General features: G+C 35.7%; 1 protein-coding gene across 1 annotated transcript in view; it reads right to left on the reverse strand.

The window, feature by feature from the left end:
* Positions 1-2,901: 2,901 nt before the first annotated feature.
* The window catches only part of LOC100952985 (sterile alpha motif domain-containing protein 9), a 26,878-nt gene continuing 3,172 nt past the window's right edge, over positions 2,902-26,607 (reverse strand). Inside the window, exons 2-3 of the mRNA XM_023507720.1 lie at positions 25,299-25,378; positions 2,902-8,600 (exon numbers count right to left, since the gene is read on the reverse strand). Coding sequence (XP_023363488.1) covers positions 3,835-8,592 — 4,758 coding nt within the window. The 5' untranslated portion in view covers positions 8,593-8,600; positions 25,299-25,378 and the 3' untranslated portion in view covers positions 2,902-3,834. The remainder of the gene's footprint in view (positions 8,601-25,298; positions 25,379-26,607) is intronic.

The raw sequence follows: 26,607 nt of genomic DNA on the forward strand, positions 1-26,607 counted from the left end.
TTACTACACATCTGATAGAATGGCTAAAATACAAAAGACTGATAACACCAATGTTGATGAGAACATGAAATAACTGCAATTCTCATATACTGCTGGCAAGAAGCTATTTGGTAGGTGCTTATGAAGTTACTCAAACATCTACTCCAAATCAAGAATTCTACATCTAGATATCTACCTAAGTGAAATAAAACATAAAAGGTCTATCAACAGGAGAACGGATAAACAAATTATATTAAATTCACATAAAGGAATATGACTTAACAATAAAAGAGAAAAAATTATGATATACCTCATAACACATATGAATATCTAAAACCTTACATTAAATAAAAGAAGGAAGAACAAAATCAATATATACTGTGTAATTACATTGGTATGAAGTCCAAATTTAGGTAAATTGAGTCTACTGAGTCAAAGTTGGTTTCCAGGTGAGAAGAGGGAGTGGGAATTAAGGGAGGGGGCACAAAGGAATGTTTTTTTCTTTTTTTAAATTTTAGATTAATGTGATGGTACAAACAATTAGTACAAAGAAACTTTTTGGAGGAATGGAAATGTTCTATACCTTTTCTGGGGCAGTGGTTACATGGTATAAAAACTCACAAACTCTTGAGACTCATGTATTTTTCATTATATGTTGACCACATCTCAATAGAAATATGTCTTCAGATATGTTTAAATTTTAAAAAGGGAATTTAGAAAATCTTTCTAAACCAAAGGAAAAATGAAAATTTTCTAATATGAATAGAGAGAAAAGTACAATAAAAACAGAGAAAATCAGAAAAAAACTAATACTAATTAGTAATAAATTTGAACTAATTTATGGAAATATAGTTTATTACTTTTGAGTAAATCTGCAAACTCTAATAACTTAAAAACACTTAAAAAAATTAAGTGTTGGCTGAGTGTGGTGGCTCATGTCAGTAACCCAAACACCTTGGGAGGTCAAAGCATGAAGCTCACTTGAGGCCAGAAGTTCATTATCAGCATGAATACAGCAAGACCCCATCTCAACTGACTAACTAACTAAATAAATAAATAAGTAAATAAATAGCTGGGAATGTTGGCATGTGTCTGCTGTCCAGCTACTTGGGAGACCTAAGTTGGAGGATCACTTGAGCCCAGAAGTATGAGGTTGCAATGAGCTAGGACAGCACATTGCACCATAGCCTGGGTGACAGTGAGACTCTGTTTCTTAAAAAGAAGAAAAAGTTAAAAAACTAAAAGGAAAAAGTTAAGTGTTGCTGAGTTGAAAACCAATGAACATCCAAAATGAAAATATTATAAATAAGTCACAATAATAAAAATACTAAGAGTGACAACATTTCTCTGTGATCATTATACAGTACAAAGCTATCTATTTCTGAAGTTTTAGCAAACTTATTTTACTACTCTCAAATGACACTTACTTATGTTATGATCTCAGTAACTTACTTATACTTATAAATTACATAATTTTTCAATTACATAAACATTTTAGTTAAATGTATGTTCTTTAAGTTTCCAAGTTATTTAATGAGAATAAGAAAAACTAACACAAGAGATTAAGAAAATGTTTTGATATAAAAATAGAGGATCATGATACTACTAAAGATAATACCGAAAATGATGTGATTTTTGTCAGGATTGGTAAATGTTATCTGTTTTCTAAGGGAGTATTAATATTAATGAGTTGATGAATTGAGGAGTTGAATCTTTGTTAGAACAAAGTAAAAAATCCTAAAGGGATTGTGAAGACAAAAAAATAAAAAAATAAAAAAACCCCACATTTTTTGTTTTTGTCTTCCAAATTCTTTATAACCAAAAATTCAAAGAAACACAGTTGGAAGGAGAGAGGAGTATATGTACTTCATATTCCCAGAATGCAGCAATTGTGAACTTGGTCCAATCTTGTTTTGATTCTGCCTCCCTGTTATCAAATCATTTATTTTCAAATACTTAGTATGTATCCCTACAAGACTTTTTGGGGAAATTTTTCTGATTGCCTAATTATTTTAGAATTAGTTTGTTCAAATTAGAATCTAAAGTCTACATCTTGCATTTAGTTGCTAAGCCTCCTAAGCCTTTTATAATCTTTTTGTTCCTTTGTGATTTTTTTTTCTTTTTTTCTTCTTCCTTCCTTCCTTCCTTCTTTGTTAAAGAAATCAGGGTTTTGGGCAGTGCCTGTGGCTCAAAGGAGTAAGGTCCCAGCCCCATATACCAGAGGTGATGGGTTTAAATCCAGCCCTGGCCAAAAACTGCAAAAAAAAAAAAAAAAAAAAGAAAGAAAGAAAGCAAGAAAGCAAGAAAGCAGGGTTTTTGTCCTGTGAGTCTCCACTCTCTGGATATTGTTGATTATATATTTATGTTAGTGTTTCAATTTCTTTTCTGTGTGTGAATGTGTGTGTGTGTTTTTAATTGGAACTAAGATCTAAAGGCCTGATCAAATTCAGGTTTAATTATTTGGTAAAAATACCTCATTGGTGATGTTGTACTCCTACAGTATTTCCAGGCCCATAATGGCTGGCTGTCTTTTCTATGATGTTAATATGGATCAGGATTTAGGACAGTTTGATTTATCTGTTAGAAACTTTTTTTTATAAATCATCTTTTCATTTGATGGTTTTGATAGCCATTAATGATTGCTCATATCCATATTATTGAGGGAAAATTACATTTTTTTTCTTTTGGAAATGAGGTATTTCTCTGAGGGATTCACTGCGGCTGGAGGGCAGTAGCACCATCATAGCTCACTGCAGCCCCAAACTCCTGGGCTCAAGCAGTCCCCTACATCAGCCTCCTGAGTAGCTGGGACTACAGGCCTGCACCATCATATCTGACTATTTTTTAATTTTTTTTTTTAATAGAGACAGAGTCTTGCTGTGTTTCTCAGGCTGGTCATGAACTCCTGGGTTCAAGAGATTCTCCTGCCTCACCCTCCCAAAATGCTGGAGTTATAGGTGTGGTCCACTGCACTAAAACCACAAATTACATTGTAATTTTATAGGTATCTCAGTGTTATATTTGTTCAACACCTGGGCTATATATTTATCTACCAGTATGTTGATAATGAACTCACTATCTTTACGAGTTAAAGATAATCTGATGGATAATGAACTCATTAGCTTTAAACAAAAATCCCTTTTGTTTATTAGCTTTTTCTGGAGTTTGAATATATTTTTTAGTTTTTTGTTTTGGGAGTGGGTTTATAAGGTCATTAACCATAGAGACAAATTTCACTTTTGCTCAACTACCTCCTACTGCATGAAAAGGCAGTCTAATTCTCCAGCCTACTTTGGTAATATCTGTTGACTATCGGCATGACCTTTAGAGACTTGGTTATTCCTCTGCTTTGGAAGATCCCTGATTGCCAAGCAATTGATCATTTATGATCTGCTTGATAAGAATAAGTGTTGGTTTGAGAGGTTTGACTTTTTCTGAGAAATGTTTTCCCAGACATTCTAATGTCTCAGAACCATAACTAATACTTTTCCCTATTTTAAAAAACAATTCAAATTTGAGTAGAAAGTTGACAATCTTTCTCAGTCCATGCCTTGTTAGAGAGATCAAGTGGTGAGGTTCCGTGTGGCTGTCTTACTACATTCACCTCTCCCAGTCACGTCAGTGGTGTTACCCACACCGAGGGAGAGATTTCTACTTTCCCATCTCTTGCTCTTTCCTCCACCATAGTCTTTGCAGGACTCACAACATGCTTAAAGAGAAAATTAAATGATGTATGTATAGGTAAGAAAAATTAAGGGATGTATCCATAAATTTGCCAATTTAAATTGTAGGTATTGGTTCAAAGAAATTTAGGTGGCATTGAGACCACATTTTTGGAGGAAGAAGATATGATTCTTATATGACTTCAATGTCATAAGCAAGTGGGCCTCCGATGGAAAATCCCAGGTAAAATGACACTTTTTCTATGCTTCTTCCACTTCTAAGTTGACCCAAGAAAGTGGGTGTGATGGGTATTGTGATTTTTTCATTGATTCCATATTCTATATATAAACAATTATTTTCTGCTCGTCCCTGTAAACGAAGCAAAAGATTTTGGACTTTTTTCTCCTTCCACACATCTCCACTCTGCCACCAGGAATTAATATCAGGTGTCTTTGTAAAGCATTGGTCAATTTTCCCTTTGTGAACAAGTCTGTCCATATTGTTGCCTTTTCCAAGAAAGAAATATGCAATTGGTTGCTTTGTACGATGCATATGTTTATATTGCCCCTTGAAAGAATTTGCCAATGATTGAACATACTTTTCCATTTGCTTAGAATCTTGATCTAATTGTTGTTTTTCTGGCCAAAATAAGAGAGATGCTAAGAAATAAGGTTCTGAAAATTGATAAGTCATTCCTAATTGTTGCAAGACTTCTCGAAGCTGATCTTTCAGTTTTTTAATTGGCTTTATTAATTTGGAGGTAGGTTTAAGACAGGAGAGAATGATGTTGGCCAAGATGAAATTTTGCTTTTCCTTTGGATGGGTTCTGACCGTGGATTGTTCTAAGAGAAAAGTATATTTGTCCACTATCTCTTCCATAGTGTTTACAGCATATTCTTGATTTTTGATGAGATATTCCAAAAGCCCAGAAAACTTGTCTGCTTTTAAAGCTACTAGGCTTCTTCGATACCTCTCTGCTTGGAGTGGCTCACTAAACTTTGATTTATAATCTATGTTTTGTGATTCCTGTAAGGGACAAAATGTATCTACATACCTCTGAAAATATCCAGCCACCCTTCTCCGAGTTTTGGCTTCTTCATTTTGCTTAATGTTGTTCCTGGGTTTTAGAAGGACGAAATATTCATCAAAAAAATCAAAGGACTTTTTCAAAGAAGATTGCAAATTAGTTAGATAAGGAATATAGTTCTTGAGGGCTAATTTAAATTCATCGTTTGGATCCCCCGGAATATCCCTACTTCCTGATAGAAAATTGACCATATCTCTTCTAGAGAGTTCATTTTTATCATCAAAAAAAGGAATGCGCTTGAGGATCTGGATTGTGTAAAACCCAACTTCTATCTCTCCTAGATAACCAGCTATGTTGTACGTATCGTACCTTCTTTTTGACTTCTGGTACAGCCTTTCCTTCACTTCATATTGTCTGTCTTCACTTTGCTGTTGAGAGTCTTTGAATGCCTTTGAGGCATGTTCTGCTAAATCCAAGAGATTAATTAGAGTACAAACCGAAATGTTCCCGCTTTTGTCATTATCATCTACCCACCATCTTATTTTGCTTTTGTAGACTTGACCCAGTGTATCAGAGATATAAGAATTGTCAGGTTCTATGTTTTTTGCTTGTTCTGCCCAATGTAGAGCACTGTTGAAGTCCTTCTCTTTAAGGTAGAAATGTCTTGCCAAGGCTTGGCAAATGAATGCATTTGGGTGGAATCGACGACTCCCTTCACGCAATACAGCTTCAACCACTGTATTTCCTTCATCTTTATGTAAAGCTTCAATAAATGGGGAAAACCAATTTCCTGTTCCACCTTCATGTTCATTGCGCTGTCTTGTGAGTAGGAGTGTATGCATATCTTGGAAAAATTTGCTTTTTCCCATACCAGTATCATAAAACAAATTTTCTGTTAGCATATCCAGCATAATTTGACTTTTATTCAAGTCATAGCTTTTTTTCAATTCTTCCAGTGAGAGAAGTGCAATCAAAGGGTGAGTGATGCGTATTCCACAGTAGTTCCCACATTCTATCACCTCTGTTCTTATCAGAATTGTAGAGTAGGTGCCCATCTTCTCTTCAAATTTTTCTGTTCCCCAGAAAGCCCTCTTGTTTGCTATCCCTAAGAACTTTTCACACTGGGACAGTGAAATGGTGGTATCAGGCACATATGAATTAAGAAGAGTCAGAAAAGAAAAAAGCTTTGCTTCCTTGGTGAAAATATTCTGGCCTTTCAGGATATTCTTGACCACATTTTCAATGTACTCTTTACTGAAATTATTTTTCATGATCATGAAGGAATAAAAATCTTCAAAGTTTTTGTGCTGTTTTTTGATTTCATCAAATTTAAGCTCAAAGGCTCTCTGTTCTTTGAGAGATAGTTGTTGTATAACAGCAATGCTGTCTGGGATATTTGCACTTTTTCCAGGATTTTGTGATCTCATGCAGTTTATGATAATCACTAGAGGCTTCTCATATCGAATGTACTTTTTAGCTACAGCTGTCTGAATAGAGGCCTGTAGAAGATAGACATTATCTTGCTCTTCAAAATCATCAACAAGGAGAAGTACAGGTAAGTAAGTCTGAGTCTGATGGTTTTCTGTCCCATAGGTGATTAAATTAGTTACCTGTTCTCCAATTTCAGAAAAATCCACCGTCTTGTTTTTTAGTACAGCACATCGGAATTTCTTCCTTAGTTCCCAGAGAGCATGCATAGCCAAGGTAGTTCCCCCACAGCCTGGATGATGATATAGATGAATAATTTTGGCACACACTACTTTAGAAGAATCTGCACAGTTTTGAATCATTGTTTCAAGTCTTTCGTATTTATCCCTTTTGACAAAAGGTGAAGAATAACTCTGGGAAGAAAAATAGAAGTTCCACCAGGATACTTTGCCACCTCGATAGAAATCTTCTTCTTTCAATGCCTTGAATTCATTGAATTTACTTTCGTCCTTCTCCAAAAGTGTCCCTTCACACTGATTTTCACAGACAATTTCCAGAGCAGTCATGATCTCTTCTTCCTTTTTCAGAAGGACACTAGAGGAACCAGAAGATGGCAAAAGTCTCTCAAATGACTGAGTCACAGATTTTAGTTTAAGAATAGTGCCATTTATCTCTTCAAGATTTAAAGTAGAAATACATTGGCTTGCAATTTCCGCTTGCTGTTTAATTAATCTTGCTTCAAGTAGATCTTGCCATCTCTGACATATATTTGAGTGCACACAAATACACAGTATATTTTCCATTCCTTTGAGCTCTTGGTAGAAAGCACAGAAAGTCTCAATGAGAGGGTCTCTAGGATCATCTACAGAGGAGAGTAGTAGAAATACTACCAAAAACTTTCCTGGTGGCATTATGTCTTCATGTGTAAGAAATGAAATCAGTTTCCTAACATCAGAAGCTCTTTCTCTTTGCCAGGAACTTGGATCTAAGGGCTTATATTTTTCACTGTCAAGGTCTGACCTGCCATTGCAGAATATCCAGCTGGGTTGCTGGTAGAGATTCAGAGTAGAAATCTTCTCATCTGGTGTGGTTTTCCCTTCTACATACTGACTTGGAAAGTGAAGGTTTGCTATTCGGCTTTCTTTGTAAGCTTTGACCACTCCATTTTTCTCAGATTCAGGATCAAACTCCAACACAGCAAACCATTTAATTTCCCTTAGGAAATCTAAATGTTTTGTTTGATCTGGATGGCATTTATTTGTGACAAGAATGTACCGTTCATAGTATGAATTGTCTAACAAATCCCGATTTCCTGTTAACAGTTTAACCAGCTTTTGTCCCTCACTGTCTTTTTTATTTATTTTTCCTTTGAATTTTTCTTCAGCTGCTTTCCTGGCCTCTGCCAGTTTTTTTAAATCTGTTTTGAATTCTATAAAATCAGTTTTATTTTTTATAATGTTCTTAGTGCTGGTCCCATCTCGCACAAAGACTGAGAATTTTGGACTTTGTTCCCATGTTTTGTTGTAAATTTGCATTTTAATCTGGAAATAATCACATTCACATTCGGAGTATTGTGGAATGACATCCACTTCAATAACAAATCTGTCAGACAGATTGCTATTTGGCAGTAAAACTTCCACAAATCTTGGCTCTCGAATGCACTTCTTTGCTTTTTGGATCTGATGGTCTTCAAAATACTGGTGTATCATCAGATTGAAGTGGTCAATGAGGGCTTCCTTGGTAACACTGGTGAATTTCACTCCAACAATTTTTCCTTGGGGTTTGTCCTTGACTCCAAAATGAATGGTACCATTGGTACGTGAATTCATACAAGCTGAAGCAAATCGGAAAACCTCATTGCTAAACTTCATCTTAATATCTTCTACTGAGGCTGTTTCTGTATTTGTGAAGGCTTTGAATTCATGTACTGGGTCAATTAAATTTCCTGGCCCTGATTCAGGCTGTAAAATAAAATGAAATTTGTAACGATATGGATTACTGAATTCATCAAAGGGGTATGATACACATGTCACTTCTGGGGATGGCTGCTTTTCATTTGTGTCATCTATTTCATCTTTCATAAGCTCATTTTTTTGTGACTTAGAACCTTCAGCAACTGTGCTTATTGCAAAAGCATTAGCCATATCTGTGTTCTCTGTAGCCTTTTGTTTTTCTCTACTTTCCTTTTGCATCAAAGTTTGGTTTGTTGGAACAATTTTACTGCCTTTTCCCTTCTTATTTGTCTGACTGGAATCTTCAGAGGAAGTTCTCAGCAATTCTTTGAATAGTTCTTCTATTTGGATAGCTGGACCATGTGTTATGCCCATATCAATAAGATCTTTTTTTTTTAACCACTTCAAGATCCTTCCATCCACATCTTGTGAAGTTAAAATTTCCCTGTGTTTTTGATGAACCTTATGACTTTCTAACCACTGATTTACATCCTCTTTTGTCCAGTCATCTGTATTTTCTGGAAGGTTCAGTTGCTTTGCCATTCTGACACCTGTATATAGAAAAAGAAAAATGACTTAAGATTTTTAAAAGCAAACTTTTAAAGCCACCAGTTTTTCAATAGGCATATATACATGTGTTAAAAAATTTAAAAAGTTCAAAAGGCCATGCCAACTAATTATCTCCCCAGGGAAAATTATGATTACCAGTTTGTTCTGTATCCATCCAGAAAAATGCTACAAGATTCAAAAAAGTAAGTGCCCTATTTTCCACCATAAATGATATCATACTATACATAATTCTCTTCAATTTGCTTTATTCACTAAGTATGTATTGGAGATTCCTCCGGTCAGTGTATATAGAGATGGTTTATCCTTATTAATTGTTATTTACTGCAAATAGTACAGTGTGTGTCAGCTGCATTATTTAAGAATATTCAATTCTTTTTTAACAAATAAAAAAGGAGGATATTTGAAACTTAGTATAGAAGCAAGTAGCTGTGGGATAAGTTATGATAAATGTAGATAAAGTAAGTACAGCATATCAAAGTTAAGCATAATTAGGATGGGATGTTAAGAACCAAATAGACTATAAATATTCATGAGACACACATGCACATGAGCACTTGATTCTTTTAGATCTTAATTGGGTTACTCATCAGTGACACCTATTCTGATCATTGGTAACCTTTATTCATGAAACATAAAATAAAATCCTAAACATAAAATAAAAACATAAAAGAGTAGTTTATCAGGCCAATTAATGACCCATAGTTGTGGCTAGGCATACTTATCCCTCTACACCTCTTAGAGCAAGAGTATGTCACTGATCCTCAGGACCGCTCCCATATGCTGAGCCCCTTTGGAGAGACCTCAGATCCGGTTCTCAAAAATAGAATCCTTGGAGAATACTGACACATGAGAGAAAAAAGAGGCTATGTTAACTTAGATAACTCAAGTAAGGAGATCTTTCTACCCTTTTTGTACCATATTCAAAATGTGTTTCCCATTTCTTTCTTAAATTATGTACTTTAATTGATTTAATAAAGCATGTACTGCTATTCTGTTTCATGACATCTGGGATAGCTTGCTGAGTAGTGAGCTTGGAGGCTACTATTATATTGAGGTAATTTTTTACATAATAATTGATAATAACTAATTCCTGGGCAATAAAAAATGGCCTATTTGGTCTGAAAATTGGCAGACTATTATCTAAAAAATTAATAGCCAACTAGGATACAGATCTATAGCAATGATTAAAAAAACAAAATCCAAATAATATTATAATAATCAGCTTTAAGTATGATCCAAAGGTATGTATCACTCCAATGAACCAAACTGATTTTTATGAGAGAAATAAAATTAACAAAGGAGACAGCCTGGGGAATGATGAGAAATAGGTATATAGTCCCGCTTTTATGAACTAATATACAGAAATACTGCCTTTCAATAGCAGACAGAAACTCGGAATTAGAATTTACTTTCTCTTTCAGACATGAAGATGCTAGAGCCATGTTCAAATATTAAGCTATTTTTTTTGGTTATGTAACTACTATATGTGTAGAAAGTTAATAAGAAATATACCTTAGAGCTATATCAATACAAAATAGGTAAAAATATACAAAATTGATAAAAAAAATTCACTTCCCCTACAACCCTACAATCAGAAATTCAGGTTTAATTCCTTCCAAAAAAGTTAATTATATAAAGTTTCTTTCAGCAATTTGCATTACAGAGATTATTAAGAAGTTTAGATTTAAATTGGAGAGAGAAAAAAGTGGGGAGAGAGAGACAGAATTGGTTTAGGTGTGCTAATTTTTTCTGAGACTATATCAAACTTAAAAACATCTGCGCACCAAATGACACAATCCACAGAGTGAAAAGGCTACCTATGGGATGGGAGAAAATGTTTGCAAATCATGTAATATCTAGACTATGGAAAGAACTTCTATAACCCAACAATGAGGAAATATCCAAATAACCCAAATAAAAAATGAACAAAAAGCAGTATAGTAATTCCTCAAAAATTAAAAATAAGATTTTAATATGTTCCAGCAACCCCACTTCTGTGTATATATTTGAAAGAATTACAAGCAGGATCTCAAAGTGATCCATCCACATTCATAGCAACATTATTCCTAATACTAAGTGGTGATGCAACTCTAATGTTCATTGACAAAGGAATGTATAAAGTAAGTGTGGAATATATATACAATGGAATATTATTCATTGTAAAGGATGAATGACATGAATGAATTTTGATGACATTGTGCTAAGTGAAGTAAGATAGTCACAAAAAGACATTTATACATGCATATGAAGTATCTACAGTAAAAAAGAGAAAGTAGAATGATGATCACCAGGGGCTGAAGGGAGAGGGAAATGGGGAGTTGTTGTTTAATGGGAATAGACTTTTAGTTTTATAAGATGAAACAGTTCTGGGGGTTTGTTGTACAATGATGTGAATATACTTAACACTGATGAACTTCATACTTGAAAATGGCTGAGATAATAAACTTTATGTTATGTGTGTTTTTTCTTTTCTTGTTGAGACAGGGTCTTGTTTTGTTGCCTGGACTAGAATGGAATGGTGTCATCATAGCTCATTGTAACCTCAAACTCCTTAGCTCAAGTGATTCTCCTGCTTAAGCCTTGAGAGTAGCTGGAACTACGGATGCAGGCCACCATGCATGGCTAAATTTTCTTTCTTTCTTTCTTTCTTTTATTTTTAAATAGAGATGGGGTCTTACCCTTACTCAGTCTGGTCTTAAATTCCTGGCCTCAAGCATCCTCCTTGTTCAGCCTCCCAAAATGCTAGGATTATAGGCATGAGCCATCATGCTTAACCATTATGTGTTTTAAGAACAAAACTGAAAAAACAGAAAAGATAAACTCATTTTGAAAGCAGGTAGTTTTTAAAAAAAACAAAACCAAAAGACAGTGACAAGGGCTGACTAGCTAGATTAGAAACAAAGACAAAGAGGAAAGTGATACTCTAAAAGTGTATGCTAGGTGGCGCCTGTGGCTCAGTGAGTAGGGCACCGGCCACATATACCAAGGGTGGCAGGTTCAAACCCTGCCCCAACTGAACTGCAACAAAAAATAGCTGGGCGTTGTGGTGGGCATCTGTAGTCCCAGCTACTCTGGAGGATGAGGCAAGAGAATCACTTAAGCCCAGGAGTTGAAGGTTGCTATGAGCTGTGTAACGCCACAGCACTCTACCAAGGGCAACAAAGTGAGACTCTGTCTCTACAAAAAAAAAAAAAAAGTGTATGCTGGCTCTATTCTAGGAATATAGAGTAAATGAACTTTGTCATATTTCTTTATTTTCCTAAGTACAAATAAAACCCTTGGAAAATATATATATATGTATATATATATATATAGAGTGAAACACAAAATACAGCAATCAAAATTTAAAATTTAGTGAATGTTTTCAGTGGCATAATGAAGAATACAGAAGAATAAATCAGTAAACTGGAAGATAGAACAATATAAATAATATAATCTGAACAGGTAGAAAATAGACTGATAAAAAATAAACAGGGTATCAAGTCCTGTGGGACTATAACAAAAGATTTAACTTTCATGTCTTTGGAGTCCTGGAAGGAAAGAAGAAAAAGGGTGAGGCTGAAAAAGAACTGGGAGAAATAATGCCTGAAAACTTCCTAAATTTTGCACAAATAAGTAAATAAATAAATATACAGATTCAGAAATCTGAACAAACTACAAGCAAGATCAATCCAAAGAAATTCTTCATGAGTCACATTTTAGTCAAACTTTTGAACACTATTATAAAAACAAAGAAAAATATTTTCCACTTATACAGGAAAAATAATTTAAATGACAGTGGATTTTTCTTTAGAAGCCATGAAGGTTGGAATGAAGTGGCAGAAAATTATTTAGATACTGAAAGAAAAGAACTGTCAACCCAGAATGTTATATCCACCAAAAATATCCTTAAGAAATGAAGGGGAAATAAACATATTCTCAAATGAGGAAAAATAAGGAATTTGTTGCCAGCAAACCTACTCTGAAATAATGCTTAAAGGATGCTTTCTAAATAAAAAAGAAATGGTAAGAGAAGGAAACATAGAACATTAGAAAGGAAAAAAGAGATAGTAAGCAAAAATACTGGTAAACATAATGGACTTTCTCCTCTTCAGTTTTCTAAATTATATTTCATGGTTGAAGGAAGTTCTAAATGATATGGTTCTGATATGGTTCTAAATGTATGTAGTGGAAATATTTAATATAATTATAAAAGATAGGGTTAAAGGGATATAAAGGGAATTGAAGTTTCTGTACTTCACTCAAACTGATAAAGTAACACCAATAGATTGTCATAAGTGATGTATATATAATGCAACATTAAGCAGCTGTTAAAAAGCTAAGCTATACAAAGTGATACACTGAAAGGCACTACAGATAAAAAGGGAATTGTAAAAACTTTCAAGTCATGCACAAGAAAATAAGACAGAGAAATGAAAAACAGAGAGAACCAACATAACAGCAAAAAAAAAAAAAAAAAAGACTGACTTAAACTGTAACATATCAATAATTATATTAAATATACATGACCTAAATATAGAAATTAAAAGACAGAATTGGTAGAGTGTATTAAAAACATGAACTAACTACATCATGTTTACAAGACATTCACTTGAAATATAATGATATAGATAGGTTGAAAGTAAAAGTATAGCTAAAGCTATATCATGCAAATATTAATTAATAATCACAGAAGTAGCTATATTAATGTCAGATAAAATAGCCTCCAGCATAAAAAAATTATCAGAGACAGAAAATCATTATGTAATGTTGAAAGGATCACTTCAACAAGATGGCATAGCAATCCTAAAAGTGTACGCATCAAAGAAGTTGCAAAATGTGTGAAGCAGCCACTGATACAACTTTTCCGTTTCAGAGAAGTCCACAATTATAGTCGGAGACTTTAAAACTTTTATCTTAACATTTGCTATAACAACTAGATGAAATAATAGTGAGAATACAGAAGCATTCAACAATATCATCAACCATCAGGGTCTAAACTACACATATAAAACACTCCATCTAACATCAGCAGAATATAATTCTTTTGAAGTGCCCAAGATAGACCATAACCTCTATGATAAAGTGAAGTTCAATGAATTTTTTTCAAACATTTTATTTTTTTCTTTTATTATTTTTTAAATTTTTAATTATTTTTTATTTTGTACATTGATGCATTTATGGAGTTCAAATAACCTCTCTCCTTCCATATTGCCCCTCCTCTCTCTCTCCTCTTCCCTTCTACTTTCTGGACTATAATTGTGTTTTGCCATTCATATGAATGTGTAGGTGATTATATATTGATTTCCTAGTAGTCTTGATTACATTGGATACTTTTTTCCCTATTCTTGAGATACTTTACTAAGAAGAATGTGTTTCAGCTCCATCCAGGTAAACATAAAAGATGTGAAGTCCCCATCTTTTTCTATGGCTGCAAGTATTCCATGGTGTATGTACATACACCACAATTTGTTAATCCATTCATGGGTCATAGGGCACTTGGGCTGTTTCCATGTCTTGGCTATTATGAATTGGGCTATAATAAACATTCTAGTGCAAATTTTGTTGTTGTAAAATAATTTTTGATTGTCTGCGTATACCTAGTAGAGGAATTGCAGGATCAAATGGTAGGACTGTGTTTAGTTCCTTGAGTGTTCTCCAAACTTCTTTACAAAAAGGCTGTATTAGCTTGCATTCCCACCAGCACTGTAGAAGCATTCCCTTCTCTCCACATCCACACCAACATCTGTAGTTTTGGGATTTTGTGATGTGGGCTAATCTTACTTGAGTTAGATGATATCTCAAAGTGGTTTTGATTTGCATTTCTCTGATGATTGAGGATGATGAGCATTTTTTCATGTGTTTGTAGGCCATGCACCTGTCTTCATCAGAGAATTTTCTCTTCAAGACTCTTGCCCACATAGAAATGGAGTTATTTATTCTTTTTTATTGATTAGTTTGAGTTCTCTGTAGATTCTAGTTATCAGACCTTTGTCAGAGGCATAACCTGCAAAAATCTTCTCCCATTCTGAAAGTTGTCTGTTTGCTTTACTTACTGTGCTCTTGGGTGTGCGAAAGCTTTTTAGTGTGATCAGATCCCAGTCATGTATTTTTGGTGTTGCTTCAATTGCTGGGGGGAGGGGGGATGTCCTTCCTCATAAAATATTCTCCAAGGTCAATTTCTTTAAGTGTTTTCCTTGCACCCTCTTCTACTATTTTTATAGTTTCATGTCTTAAGTTTAAATCTTTTATCCAGTGAGAATCAATTTTTGTTAATGGTGAAAGGTGGGGGTCCAGTTTCAGTCTCCTACAGGGTGCCAGCCAGTTCACCCAGCACCATTTGTTATTTATTTATTTTTTTTGAAGCAGAGCCTCCAGCTGTCCCCCTGGGTAGAGTGCTGTGGCATCACAGCTCACAGCAACCTCCAACTCCTGGGCTCAAGCAAGTCTTCTGCCTCAGCCTCCCAAGTAACTGGGACCACAGGCACCCGCCACAACGCCCGGCTATTTTCTGGTTGCAGCTATCATTGTTGTTTGGTGGGCCCAGGCTGGATTCAAACCCGCCACCTTGGGTGTACGTAGCTGGCGCCTTCGCCTCAGCCACAGGCACCGAGCCAGCACCATTTGTTAAATAGGGAGTCTTTCCCCCATTGAATATTTTTGATAGGCTTGTTGAAGATCAAATGAAGATAAGTAACTGGTTCATCTTGGTTCTCTATTCTGTTCATAAATCTACCTCTCTGTTTTTGTGCCAGTACCATGTTGTTTTGATCACTATAGATTTATAGTATAGCCTGAAATCTGGTAACGTGGTACCTCCTGATTTGTTCTTATTTCTGAGTAATGTATTTGCTATACGAAGTTCTCTCTGATTTCATAAAACAAAGTACTATTTTTTTCAAGTTCTTTAAAGTATGACAATTGTGCTTTAATAGAGATTGCATTACATCTGTAGATTTCCTTGGATATTATAGACATTTTAACAATGTTGATTCTTCCCAGCCATGAGCATGGTATGTTTTTCCAATTGTTAACATCTTTAGCTATTTCTTTCCTCAGAGTTTCATAGTACTCTTTATAGAGATCTTTCCTGTCCTTTATTGGGTAAGTTCCCAGATATTTCATCTTCTTTGGCACTACTATAAAAGGAACAGAGTCCTTGACTATATTTTCAGCTTGACTATTGTTGGCATATATAAAAGCTACTGATTTGTAAGCATTGATTTTGTATCCTGAGACACTGCTGAATTCCTTGATCACTTCTAGGAGTTTTGAAGTTGAGTCCCTGGGATCTTCCAGGTATGGGATCATATCATAAATGAAGAGTGAGAGTTTGATCTCCTCTGACCCTATTCAAATATGCTTGATCACTTTCTCTTGCCTGATTGTGATGGCTAAGACTTCCATTACTATGTTGAATAGCACTGGAGACAGTGCACATCCTTGCCTCATTCCTGATCTGAGTGGAAATGTTTTCAATTTTACACCATTCAATATGATATTGGCTGTGAGTTTGTTGTAGATGGCCTTTATCAGTTTAAGAAATAACCCTTCTATGCCTATTTTCTTAAGTATTCTGATCATGAAAGGATGCTGAATATTATCAAAAGCTTTTTCTGTGTCAATTGAGAGAATTATATGGTCTTTGTTTTTTATTTTATTGATGTGATGTATTATATTCATAGATTTGCATATGTTGAACCAACCCTGTATCCCTGGAATAAAACCAACTTGATCATGGTGTATAATTTTTTTGATGTGCTGTTAAATTCTATTTGCTAAGATCTTATTGAATATTTTTGCATTGATATTCATTAATAATATTAGTCTATAATTTTCTTTCTTTGTTGGATCCTTTCCTGTTTTGGAGATCAGGGTGATATTTGCTTTGTAGAACATGTTGGGAAGTATTCCTTCTTTTTCTAGGCTTTGGAAAAGGTTTATAATGTAGGTACTAGTTCCTCTTGAAAGGTTTGATAGAATTTGGATGTGAAGCCATCTGGTCCTGGACTTTTCTTTTTGGGAGATTTTGTACTGTTGATGCTATTTCAATGATTGACATAGGTCTATTCAAAATTTCTAATTCTTTCTGCTTGAGTCTAGGAAGGTGGCATGCTTCCAGGTATTGGCCCATTTCCTTTAGATTTTCATATTTCTGGTAATAGAGATTTTTGTAGTAATCCTTGAGGATTTTTTTGAATTTCTGAAGTGTCTGTTGTAATTTCTCCTTTATCATTTCTGATAGACAATATTAAAGATTTTATTTTTCTGTTTCTGGTTAGGTTGGCCAAAGGTTTATCAATTTTATTAATCTTTTCAAAAAACCAACTTTTTGTTTCATTGATCTTCTGAATGATTCTTTTGTTTTCAATTTCATTCAATTCTGCCCTAATTTTGGTTATTTCTTTTCCTCTGATGGGTTTGGGGTTGGAATGTTCTTCCTTTTCTAGCTGCTAAGATGATCCATTAAGTCATAGGTTTCCTCTCTTTTTGTTTTCTTGATGAAGGCTTCCAATGTTATAAATTTCCCTCTTAGGACTGCTGTTGCAGTATCCCTCAGGTTTTGATAATTTGTGCCTTTGTTATCATTTTGTTCCAAACATTTGGTGATTTCCTTCTTGATCTCATCTTTGACCCAGCTATCATTCAGCCTAAGATTATTTAGTTTCCATGACTTTGAGTATGAAGATTTCTGTTGCTGTTGAGTTCAACTTTTATTCCATGGTGGTCTGAGAAGATACAAGGAATAATTGCTATACTTTTAAATTTTCTGAGTTAGATTCATGTCCTAGGATATGATCTATTTTAGAGGATGATCCATAAGCTGATGAGAAGAATGTATATTCAGTTTTATTAGGATGAAATGTTCTGTAGAGGTCTGTAAAGTCCATTTTTTTCTAGGGTCAGATTTAAAGTCTAATATTTCTTTGTTTAGTTTCTTCTTGGAGTATCTATCCAAAACCGTCAAAAGGGTGTTAAAATTTCCAACTACTATAATGCAGGAAGTTATCAAGCTGTTCATATCCATTAGGGTTTGCTTTATAAATTGAGGAGCATTCTGGTAGGGTGCATAAAAGTTATCAAAATCTCTTCATGTTGGGTGTTTCTCCTGACAAATATGTAGTGACCATCTTTATCTTTCTTTATCTTTGTTGATTTAAAGCCAATTATATCTGCAACTAAAATTGCAGCCTCTGCTTTTTTCTGGTTTTCATTGGCCTGTTTGTAGAAGTCCTGAGTCTATTTATAACCTTTAAGGTAAGATGAGATTCTTGTATACAGTGGATATCTGGTCTGAGCTTATGTATCCAGTCAGCCAGCCTTTTAGAGGACAATTTAAACCATTCACATTAATTGAGAGAATTGATAAGCCTGGTTGTGTTTTGGGTGTCATGAGTTTTGAATGTCCAGTGGCCATTTTTAATCCTTTCACCATTGTGGAAGTTGGGTTTTATTCAAAAATTTCTAGGTGAGTTCACTTTGGAGTAGAGCATTGCACTGGTCATTGTGGAGAATGGGTCTGAGGATATCTTGGAGAGCTGGTTTAGTTATGGCAAATTTCTTAATATGCATACGGTCATTAAAGTATTTTATTTCTCCATCACAAATAAAACTCAGTTTAGCTTGATACAGGATCCTGGGCTAGAATTTGTTTCGTTTTAGGAGATTGAAGGTCGATGACCATCCTCTTCTGGCTTGAAACATTTCAGCTGAGAGATCGGCAATCATTCTCATAATACTTATAGGTAATGCTTTTCTTACATCTGGCTGCTTGCAGAATTTTCTCCTTTGTCTTAACTTTGGCAAAATTAATCACAATGTGTCTAGGAGATGCTTTATTTGTATTGAGTCTTGCTGGGGTTCTGAAACTGTATACTATCTGAAGTTCTGTATCTCTTGGAATGCTTGGGAAATTCTCCTCCAAAATCTCTTGGAGTAGAGCCTCTGTACCTTTAGATATCAAGGATACCTTTAGGACTATCCTCTTCTCCTTTGGGAATTCCTATAAGATGAATGTTTAATCTTTTGGAGTGATCCCACAGCTCTCTCAGGGAATGATCAGTTTTTGCTCTTCCTTTGTCTGCCACTTTGAGTGAGAACGTTCAAAAGCATTGTCTTCAGTTTCAGAGATCCTTTCTTCTGCCTTAGTTCTATTACTGAAGGATTCTACTGTATTTCAGAGGTTCTCAACTACCTTTTTCATTTCCTTGATCTCTGCTATCTCTTTTCTCATTATGTCCATATCTTTGGTGACTTTGTCCTTGAATTCATTAATTTCTTGAGACAACTTTGGAACTACTCTTTGGAATTCAATTTCTATATTTTCCATTCTATTTATCTTATTTGCCATCCATATTCTGAATTCAATTTCTGACATTGCAGCCATTTGTCTATGCATGGCACCTTCAGTTGTATCTCCATTGTCATTTCTCGGGGAGGTTGAACTACTCTGGTTATTCATGTTGCTGGAGTTCTTCTGTTGGGTCTGCACCATGTTTATTTTCCACTGTTTGGTTATTAGAACTGATAGGGTGAAATTGAATTGGGGTTCCCAGGTAGTAGATATAGCCCCTTACCAAAGCACTAGATTTTGTAATTGTGGCCTATCTCCTACAACCTTACAAAGGCTCCTTTCAGAACGTTGGCTAGAAACACTGAGGACCTAGTTGGTGAGATAGTGCAAGCTAGCTCTATTTTGATATCAGCCAACCTCTTCCCTATCCTAGGAAGCCATGGTATTAGGTTTAAATCTCAGCTGTGAAGAGATACAAACAGCTACAGCACCCAGCCCCCACCCTTCAGTTCCTTTCTGCTACAGAACTTCGTAGCTTAACTTCAGAATGTTCAGAGTGGGTAGCCCCAGATGTGAGTTCCAATTAAATTGTCTCAGGCAGTGCAAACCCTGATCAACAGAGAGGGATTAAAGGGTCTCCAACAGCATAGTTGGAGCCAGGGATCCATGCCCCTGCCCATCAGATTCACTCCACACTGTTGTCTGCTTCTCAGCTCATAGGCCCAGTTGGAGCAAGGAGCCATTGCCTCCACCCATGGGTCTCAGTCCACACCCTGTAAGCCTCTACTTGCCAGATCAGTTGGAGTCAGGGGACCACACCCCTTCCTGCCAGTCTCAGTCCACTGCCTGGCAAGCCTCTGTTCACAGGCTCTGTTGGAGTTAAGGCACCATGCCCTGCCCGCAGGTCTTAGTCCTTACCTAGTAAGCCTGTGGTCACTGCCAAGTGACCATGCTCTTGCCCTCAGGTCCTGATTCACACCCAGCAAGCCTCTGCTTGAGGGTTCTATTAGAGTCAGGGGACCACATCCTTGCCCTCAGGTTTCAGTCCATGCCTGGCAAGCCTCTACTCTCAGGCCTAGCAAGGGCTGGGGATCAGCCCTGCCTGCTGAACTCAGTCCACATGGGACAGCCACTGTCCCGCTGTGGGTGCCGTCAGAGCCAGGGGTTCTGCACTGTATTCCACTAGACACAGCCTGAACTGAGGGTCAACACCACCACTGGCTGGGCATAGTCATAACCAGGGGACTGCTCCTCCTCCCACCTCTTCCTTCTCATGCCCTCTTTCTTCCCCATTAGTCACAGATATTGCCCTGATGGTTGGTGGTCCACACTATTCCCAGATCTCTCAGGACAAGACCAAACATTCTGCACTCTGCAGGGGGCAGAACTTCAGACTGCCATGCAAAGGGGGAAGGGTGGTTTGGGAGTTTGGACTTGTGGTGGGGGAAGATATCTGTTCAATTTTATGCCTGGTGGGTGTTCATAAGTGGGACCTCCCTGGAGAATGAGAACTGGTGTTTAGTGGCTCTCCAGCGAGGTGCAATGAGAGGTCTTTTGTTCCCTGCTTGCTCGAAGATAGCCTGCAGAGGGCCTCCTGCTTGGGGGAGGGGTCTCCCATCCTCTAGTCCATCAGCTTTGTACCCATAATTTGTTTTCATGAATGTTCTTCCTTGGAGTTACAGCTTGCTAAACTTCTTTCTTGGTTCAGTTCCCCACGTTTGGCTTCCTAGGGTCTAATTCCATCCAGTTTTTCCCCATCTGGTCAGAAACCTCTGCTGAGGGTTGTTACCACTTAGCCATCTTCCCAGAATCCCCAACTTCAATGAATTTAAAAGAATTAAAATTGTATAGAATATGATTGCCAACAATAATGAAATCATCATAGAAATTATTAATAGAAAGATAAGAGAAAAATCACTAAATATGAAACCATACTTCTAAATAATTCATGGGCCAAAGAGAAAGTCTCAAATGAAATTAAAAAAATACATGTAATGAATAAAAATGAAAATATAATATATCATAATTTGTGAGACACAGCTAAAGCAGTGTTGAAAGGAAAAATTCATAGCAATAAATGCATACATTAGAAAAGAGAAAAGTCTCAAAACAATAAACTCAGCTTACTTTAAAACCTAAGGAAAAAAGAGGAAAGTAAATCCAAAGCAAGGAGAAAAAAGGGAATATGAAAAATTTTGGAGGAAATAAATGAAACAAAGATCTGCTTCCTTGAAAAGATCAATAAAATTGATAAACCTTTGCAAGACTAAAAATAAAAACAGACATAATCAATATCTGAAGTGAAACAATGGTTGTTATTTGATACTCTATAGAAATCAAGAGGACAATAAAGGAATTCTATGAACAACTTTGTACACATAAATTTGATAACTTAAATGAAATGGACCGATTACTCAAAAAACACAAACTTATACAACTCAATATGAAATAGATAATTTGAATAGTTCTATTTTTCCTAAGAAAATTGGATTTTTAATTTTAGAAATCTTCTCACAAGAAAAAATCACTATGCCCAGACAGTTCCACTGGATAATTATACCAGACATTTAAATAATTAACATTGATCTACACAATCTTTTCCAGAAAACAGAAAGAGAAGAATATTTCTCAATTCATTTTGGAAGTATTACCCTAATAACAAAACCAGACAAAAATAGTACAAAAAATGAAACTCCAAACTCATATCCCTCATGAATAAAGAAGCAGAAATTGTTTTTTGGTTTTTTTTTGAGACAGCCTCACTTTGTCACCCTTGGTAGAGTGCAGTGGCATCACAGCTCACAGCAACCTCAAACTCTTGGGCTCAAGCAATCCTCTTGCCTCAGTTTTTCATATTTTGTAGAGACAGGATCTCATTCTTGCTGAGGCTGCTCTCAAACTCCTGAGCTCAGGCAATCCACCTGCTTCAGCCTCTTAGAGGCTAGGATTATAGGAGTGAGTCACCGCTCCCCGCCAGAAGCAAAAATTCTTAACATAATAACAACAAGCAGAACTTAACAATATAGAAGACAGTTATAAACCAGACCAAGTAGAGTTTATTCTAGGGATGCAAGATAGTTTAATATTCAATTCAATTAAGTGAAGTCTTCTATATTTACAGGTTACAGAAGAAAAATCACATGATCTTATAAATAGATACAGAAAAAGCATTTGAGAAAACTAAACACACACTCATAATAAACTCTCAGAAAACTAGGACTTGAGTGAAGCCTGATACAGAGCACCATAAAAACCCTACAGCTGGCATTACAATTAATAGTGAAAGACTGTAAACTCTGGGAACAAAGCAAGGATGTTCACCACTCTTATTCATTATAAAGCTGGAAGTTCTAGCTGGTGCAACAGAGCAAGAGAAGAAAATAAAAGATATAGAGCATGGATGGAATAAAATTATTCCTATTTTCACTTCGTCTTAGCCCAAGACCAAGAAGTGATTATTCTCCCTGTTTTCAGATGGCAGGACTATCTACGTAGAAAATACCAAAGAATGTACAAAAAAAGTCCATAGGAGTAACAAGTGAGTTCAGCTTTTCAGATATTAGATAAATATCCAAAAAAATCAATTACTTTTCTCTATATAAGCATGAATACATGGGCACCAAAACTAAAAAATCAATTTCATTTGCAATCACTACCCACCCCCCAAATAGCTGTAAATCTAAAAAAAGAATATGGAAGAATGTTATGTTGAAAAGTACAAAACACTGATGAAAGAAATAAAAAACCTAAGTAGAGATACATATCATGTTCATGGACTGGACATATTATATAGTAAGAATGTCAGTTGTCCCCAGATCATTATATATAGGTTTAATATAATCTCTATCAGAATTCCAACAAGATTGTAGATATAATAAGGGCAGCACCTGTGGCTCAAGGAGTGGGGCGCTGGCCCATATACCAGAAGTGGAGGGTTTGAACCCAGCCCTGGCAAAAAAAAAAAAAAAAAAAAAAAAAAAAGGATTGTACATACAGGCAAGAATATTGTGAAATTTATATGGAAAGGCAAAGGAAGTAAAATAGTTAAAATAATTTTTTATAAAAAAGAATAAAGTAGAAGACTTTTTTCCTACACTCATAACTACTAAGTCAGGGCCGTATAGTATGGGTAGATAGATATACACAAATACCAATGAAACAGAGTAGGATTCCAGAAGTAGACCCACACAAATATGCCCAACTGATATTTGACAAAGGTGCAAAAACAATTCAAAGGTAGAATACTTATTTTAACAAATGATGCTAGAGTAATTGGACATCCATGGGAGGAAAAAGGAACCACAACCCAACCTCTCACCTTCTACAAAAATTAACTTAGAATAGATTGTAAACTTAAATGAAAAATTTTTTAAAAAATAGAAAAATACATAGGAGAAAATCTTCATGATCAGCATAGGATAGGCAAAAAGTACCTAGATTCGATTCCAAACTCATGAATCATAAAAAGAAAAATTGATAAACTCAACTTCATCAAAATTAAAAACTTATTTTTCAAAGGACAGTATGAAAAACATGCTATGGACAGGGAGGAATATTTACAAACCACATAACGGACTATTATCTAGATTTAAAGACTCCCAAAACTCAAAAGTGAAAACCAAACAATCCAACTAGAAAAATGACAAAAGAAATAGATGTTACTGAAGAGAATACATGAATAGCAAATCAACAGATTAAAAGATGTTTGTCTTCATTAGCCAGCAAGGAAATGTAAATTAAAACCACAATGAGCTACCACTACATAACGATCAGAGCTCAGAGCGGAAGGATGTGGAAAAACTGGATGAGTCAGACATATATTACTGGTGTGAGTGTAAAATGCTGAGGCTACTTTGGAAAACAATTGGACATTTTCCAAAAATTAAACTTGCAACCATGATGTGATTTAGGAATTGTACTGCTGGACATTTATCACAGAGAAAGGAAAACTCATAGTCACTCAAATGTGCACATGAATGTTTATAGCAGTTTTATTCATAATAGCCCTAAACTGGAAACAATCTACATGTCCATCAAAAAGTGAATGGTGAAACAAACCCTTTTACATGCGTAACATAGAAGTAACATACGTAAGTGTGTGTGTACTATTGATACACACAACAATATTGCATAAATCTTCAGAGAATTATGCTGAGTGATAAAGTCCCGCCCCTAAATGCTACATTCTGTGTAATTGCATTTATATAACATTCTGGAAATAGAGAAATTGTAAAAATAGAGAATATATTAATAACTTAGGGTTAAGAAGCAGTGGTGGCCTAAGGGAGGTGGGCAAGTTTTTAAAAGAGCAACATGAGAGATCCTTATAGTGATGAAAAAAAAATTTTTTTTTAAATATCAATGGCAATATCTGGCTATAAACCTGTATTGTAGTTTTGTAAGATTTTACCATTGAGGAAACTGGAGAAAGTGTATACAGAATATCTCATTATTTCTCACAACTGCACATGTATCTACAATGATCTCAAGTGAAAAGTTTAATTACTAAATAAAAAATTATGGCCGGGCGTGGTGGCTCACGCCTGTAGTCCCAGTGCTGTGGGAGGCTGAGGTGGGTGGATCACCTGTGCTCAGAGGTTCGAGACCAGCCAAGACCCCCCTAAGCCAAATGAGCCAGAGTGAGACCCCGTCTCTACTACAACAACAACAGGACAACGAGACAGCCGGACCTTGTGATCCCAGCTCCATGGGGGGCAAGAAAACACTACAGGAGGAAGAAGTAATAAAAAAAAAAATTTAAAAAAAACCTTCAAAGTAATAAAGTTGAAATAAAAAAAAATAAAAAATAAAAAAATAAAAAATTACATTGGCATTCATAACAGAGGAAAAAAATTTAGATCTGAACAGTAAAAGAAGCTTCATATCAAAACTTGCAGGTGGCACCTGTGGCTCAAAGGAGTAGGGTGCTGGCCCCATATGCCAGAGGTGGCAGGTTCAAACCCAGCCCTGGCCAAAAACTGCAAAAATAAAAAACTTGCAAGAAATAGTGTCAACAATATTTGGAGAAATATTTATAGCCTTAAATGCTTTTATAAAAGTAGGAGACTGACTGAAAAGCATAAACTAAATGTCAATTTAGTAAGCTCAAAGAAGAACAGAATAAACCTGAAGTAAGAAGAAGGGAGGAGAAAATAAGCAGAAATCTATAAAATGAATAAGAGTTATAGGAGAGTGACTCACCAAAGTTCAAAAGTTATTCTCAGTAAAGAGCAATAAAATTGACACACCCATCGGAAGATTAATCCAGGAATAGAAGAGAGATGGCACAAATAAGCACTGTGACATGCCATAAAAATTAAAGGGAGTAGAGGATACTACAACCAACTTTACATGACTAAATAAGACTGAGGTTAAGGGAACAAATTCCTTAAAAAAGAAAACTTACCAAAATTGACTCTAGAAAGAAACAGAAGTCCGACTTCTTGCAGTGATTTAGTAGATCACAGACGGCTATCAATCTTCCCACTGAAAACAGACAAAACATCAGATAAGGTACAAAATTTATGTTTTTTAAGTCAATGCAGAGTCATAGATAGATGATAAGGATTGGATGAACTACAATTCTAGAGAAGGAAGACCTTGTCTAGGTAAGCTTTGGGCCATTTGCTGACTCTGGGCTAGGCTTTAGGACTGGACTTGGCCTCCTGGGTGGAAAAGAATCACATAATGCTTTGGACAGTCCTATAGGTAGATGTGATGAATTAGAATTAGAAGTGCTGGGCGGCATCTGTGGTTCAAGGAGTAGGGCACCAGCCCCATATGCCAGAGGTGGTGGGTTCAAACCTGACCCTGGTCAAAAACTGCAAAAAAAAAAAAAAAGAAAAAAAAAAGAAGTGCTTCAGAACATTTAAGCATAATGGAAATGCAAAGTAAAACTGCAATGAGACAATACTATCTACTCACCAGAATGGCTAAAATTAAAGACTGACAACACCAAATGCTGGTGAAGATGTAGACTTAGTTGAGCTGGTGGGGATGTAAATTGTTTCAGCCACTTCAGGAAACTATTTGGCAGTTTTTATAAAGTTAAAAATATACTATAATAATTCTAATGAGAAAGATTAAAGTACTAATAAAGGCAACAACATGGTTGAATCTCACTCACATCATATTGAGTGAAAGAAGCCAGTTACAACAGAAGGCATATTATATGATTCCAATTACAAGAAGTTCAAGAACTAGCAATATTAATCTATTATAGTAGAAGTCAGAATAGTAGATACTTCTTTGTGGGGAAATATTTTCTGGGAAGGGGTACAAGAAAAACTTCTGGTGTGATGGAAATATTTTATATCTCCATCTGGTTAGTGATTACACAGATGACTACATACAAAAATTGCATACAGTGGTACCCTTAAGATTTGTTCGTTTTAATTATAATTTATTTGAAAAGCCAATGATGCCTCTAAAATACATGATAAAAGAAAGACACAGGTAAATAAAGTAGAAGAGATACCTGCATAAAAAGGACAGTGGGGGCTCGGCCCCTGTGGCTCAAGTGGCTAAGGCGCCAGCCACGTACACCTAAGCTGGCAGGTTCAAATCTAGCCTGGGCCCACCAAACAACAATGATGGCTGCAACCAAAAAATAGCCGGACATTGTGGTGGGTGCCTGTGGTCCCAGCTACTTGGGAGGCTGAGGCAGTAGACTCGCTTGAGCCCAGGAGTTGGAGGTTGCTGTGAGCTGTGATGCC

The sequence above is a fragment of the Otolemur garnettii genome, unplaced genomic scaffold, assembly GCF_000181295.1.
Source record: "Otolemur garnettii isolate 467f Iridium unplaced genomic scaffold, OtoGar3 scaffold00005, whole genome shotgun sequence".
NCBI classification, from domain to species: domain Eukaryota; kingdom Metazoa; phylum Chordata; class Mammalia; order Primates; family Galagidae; genus Otolemur; species Otolemur garnettii.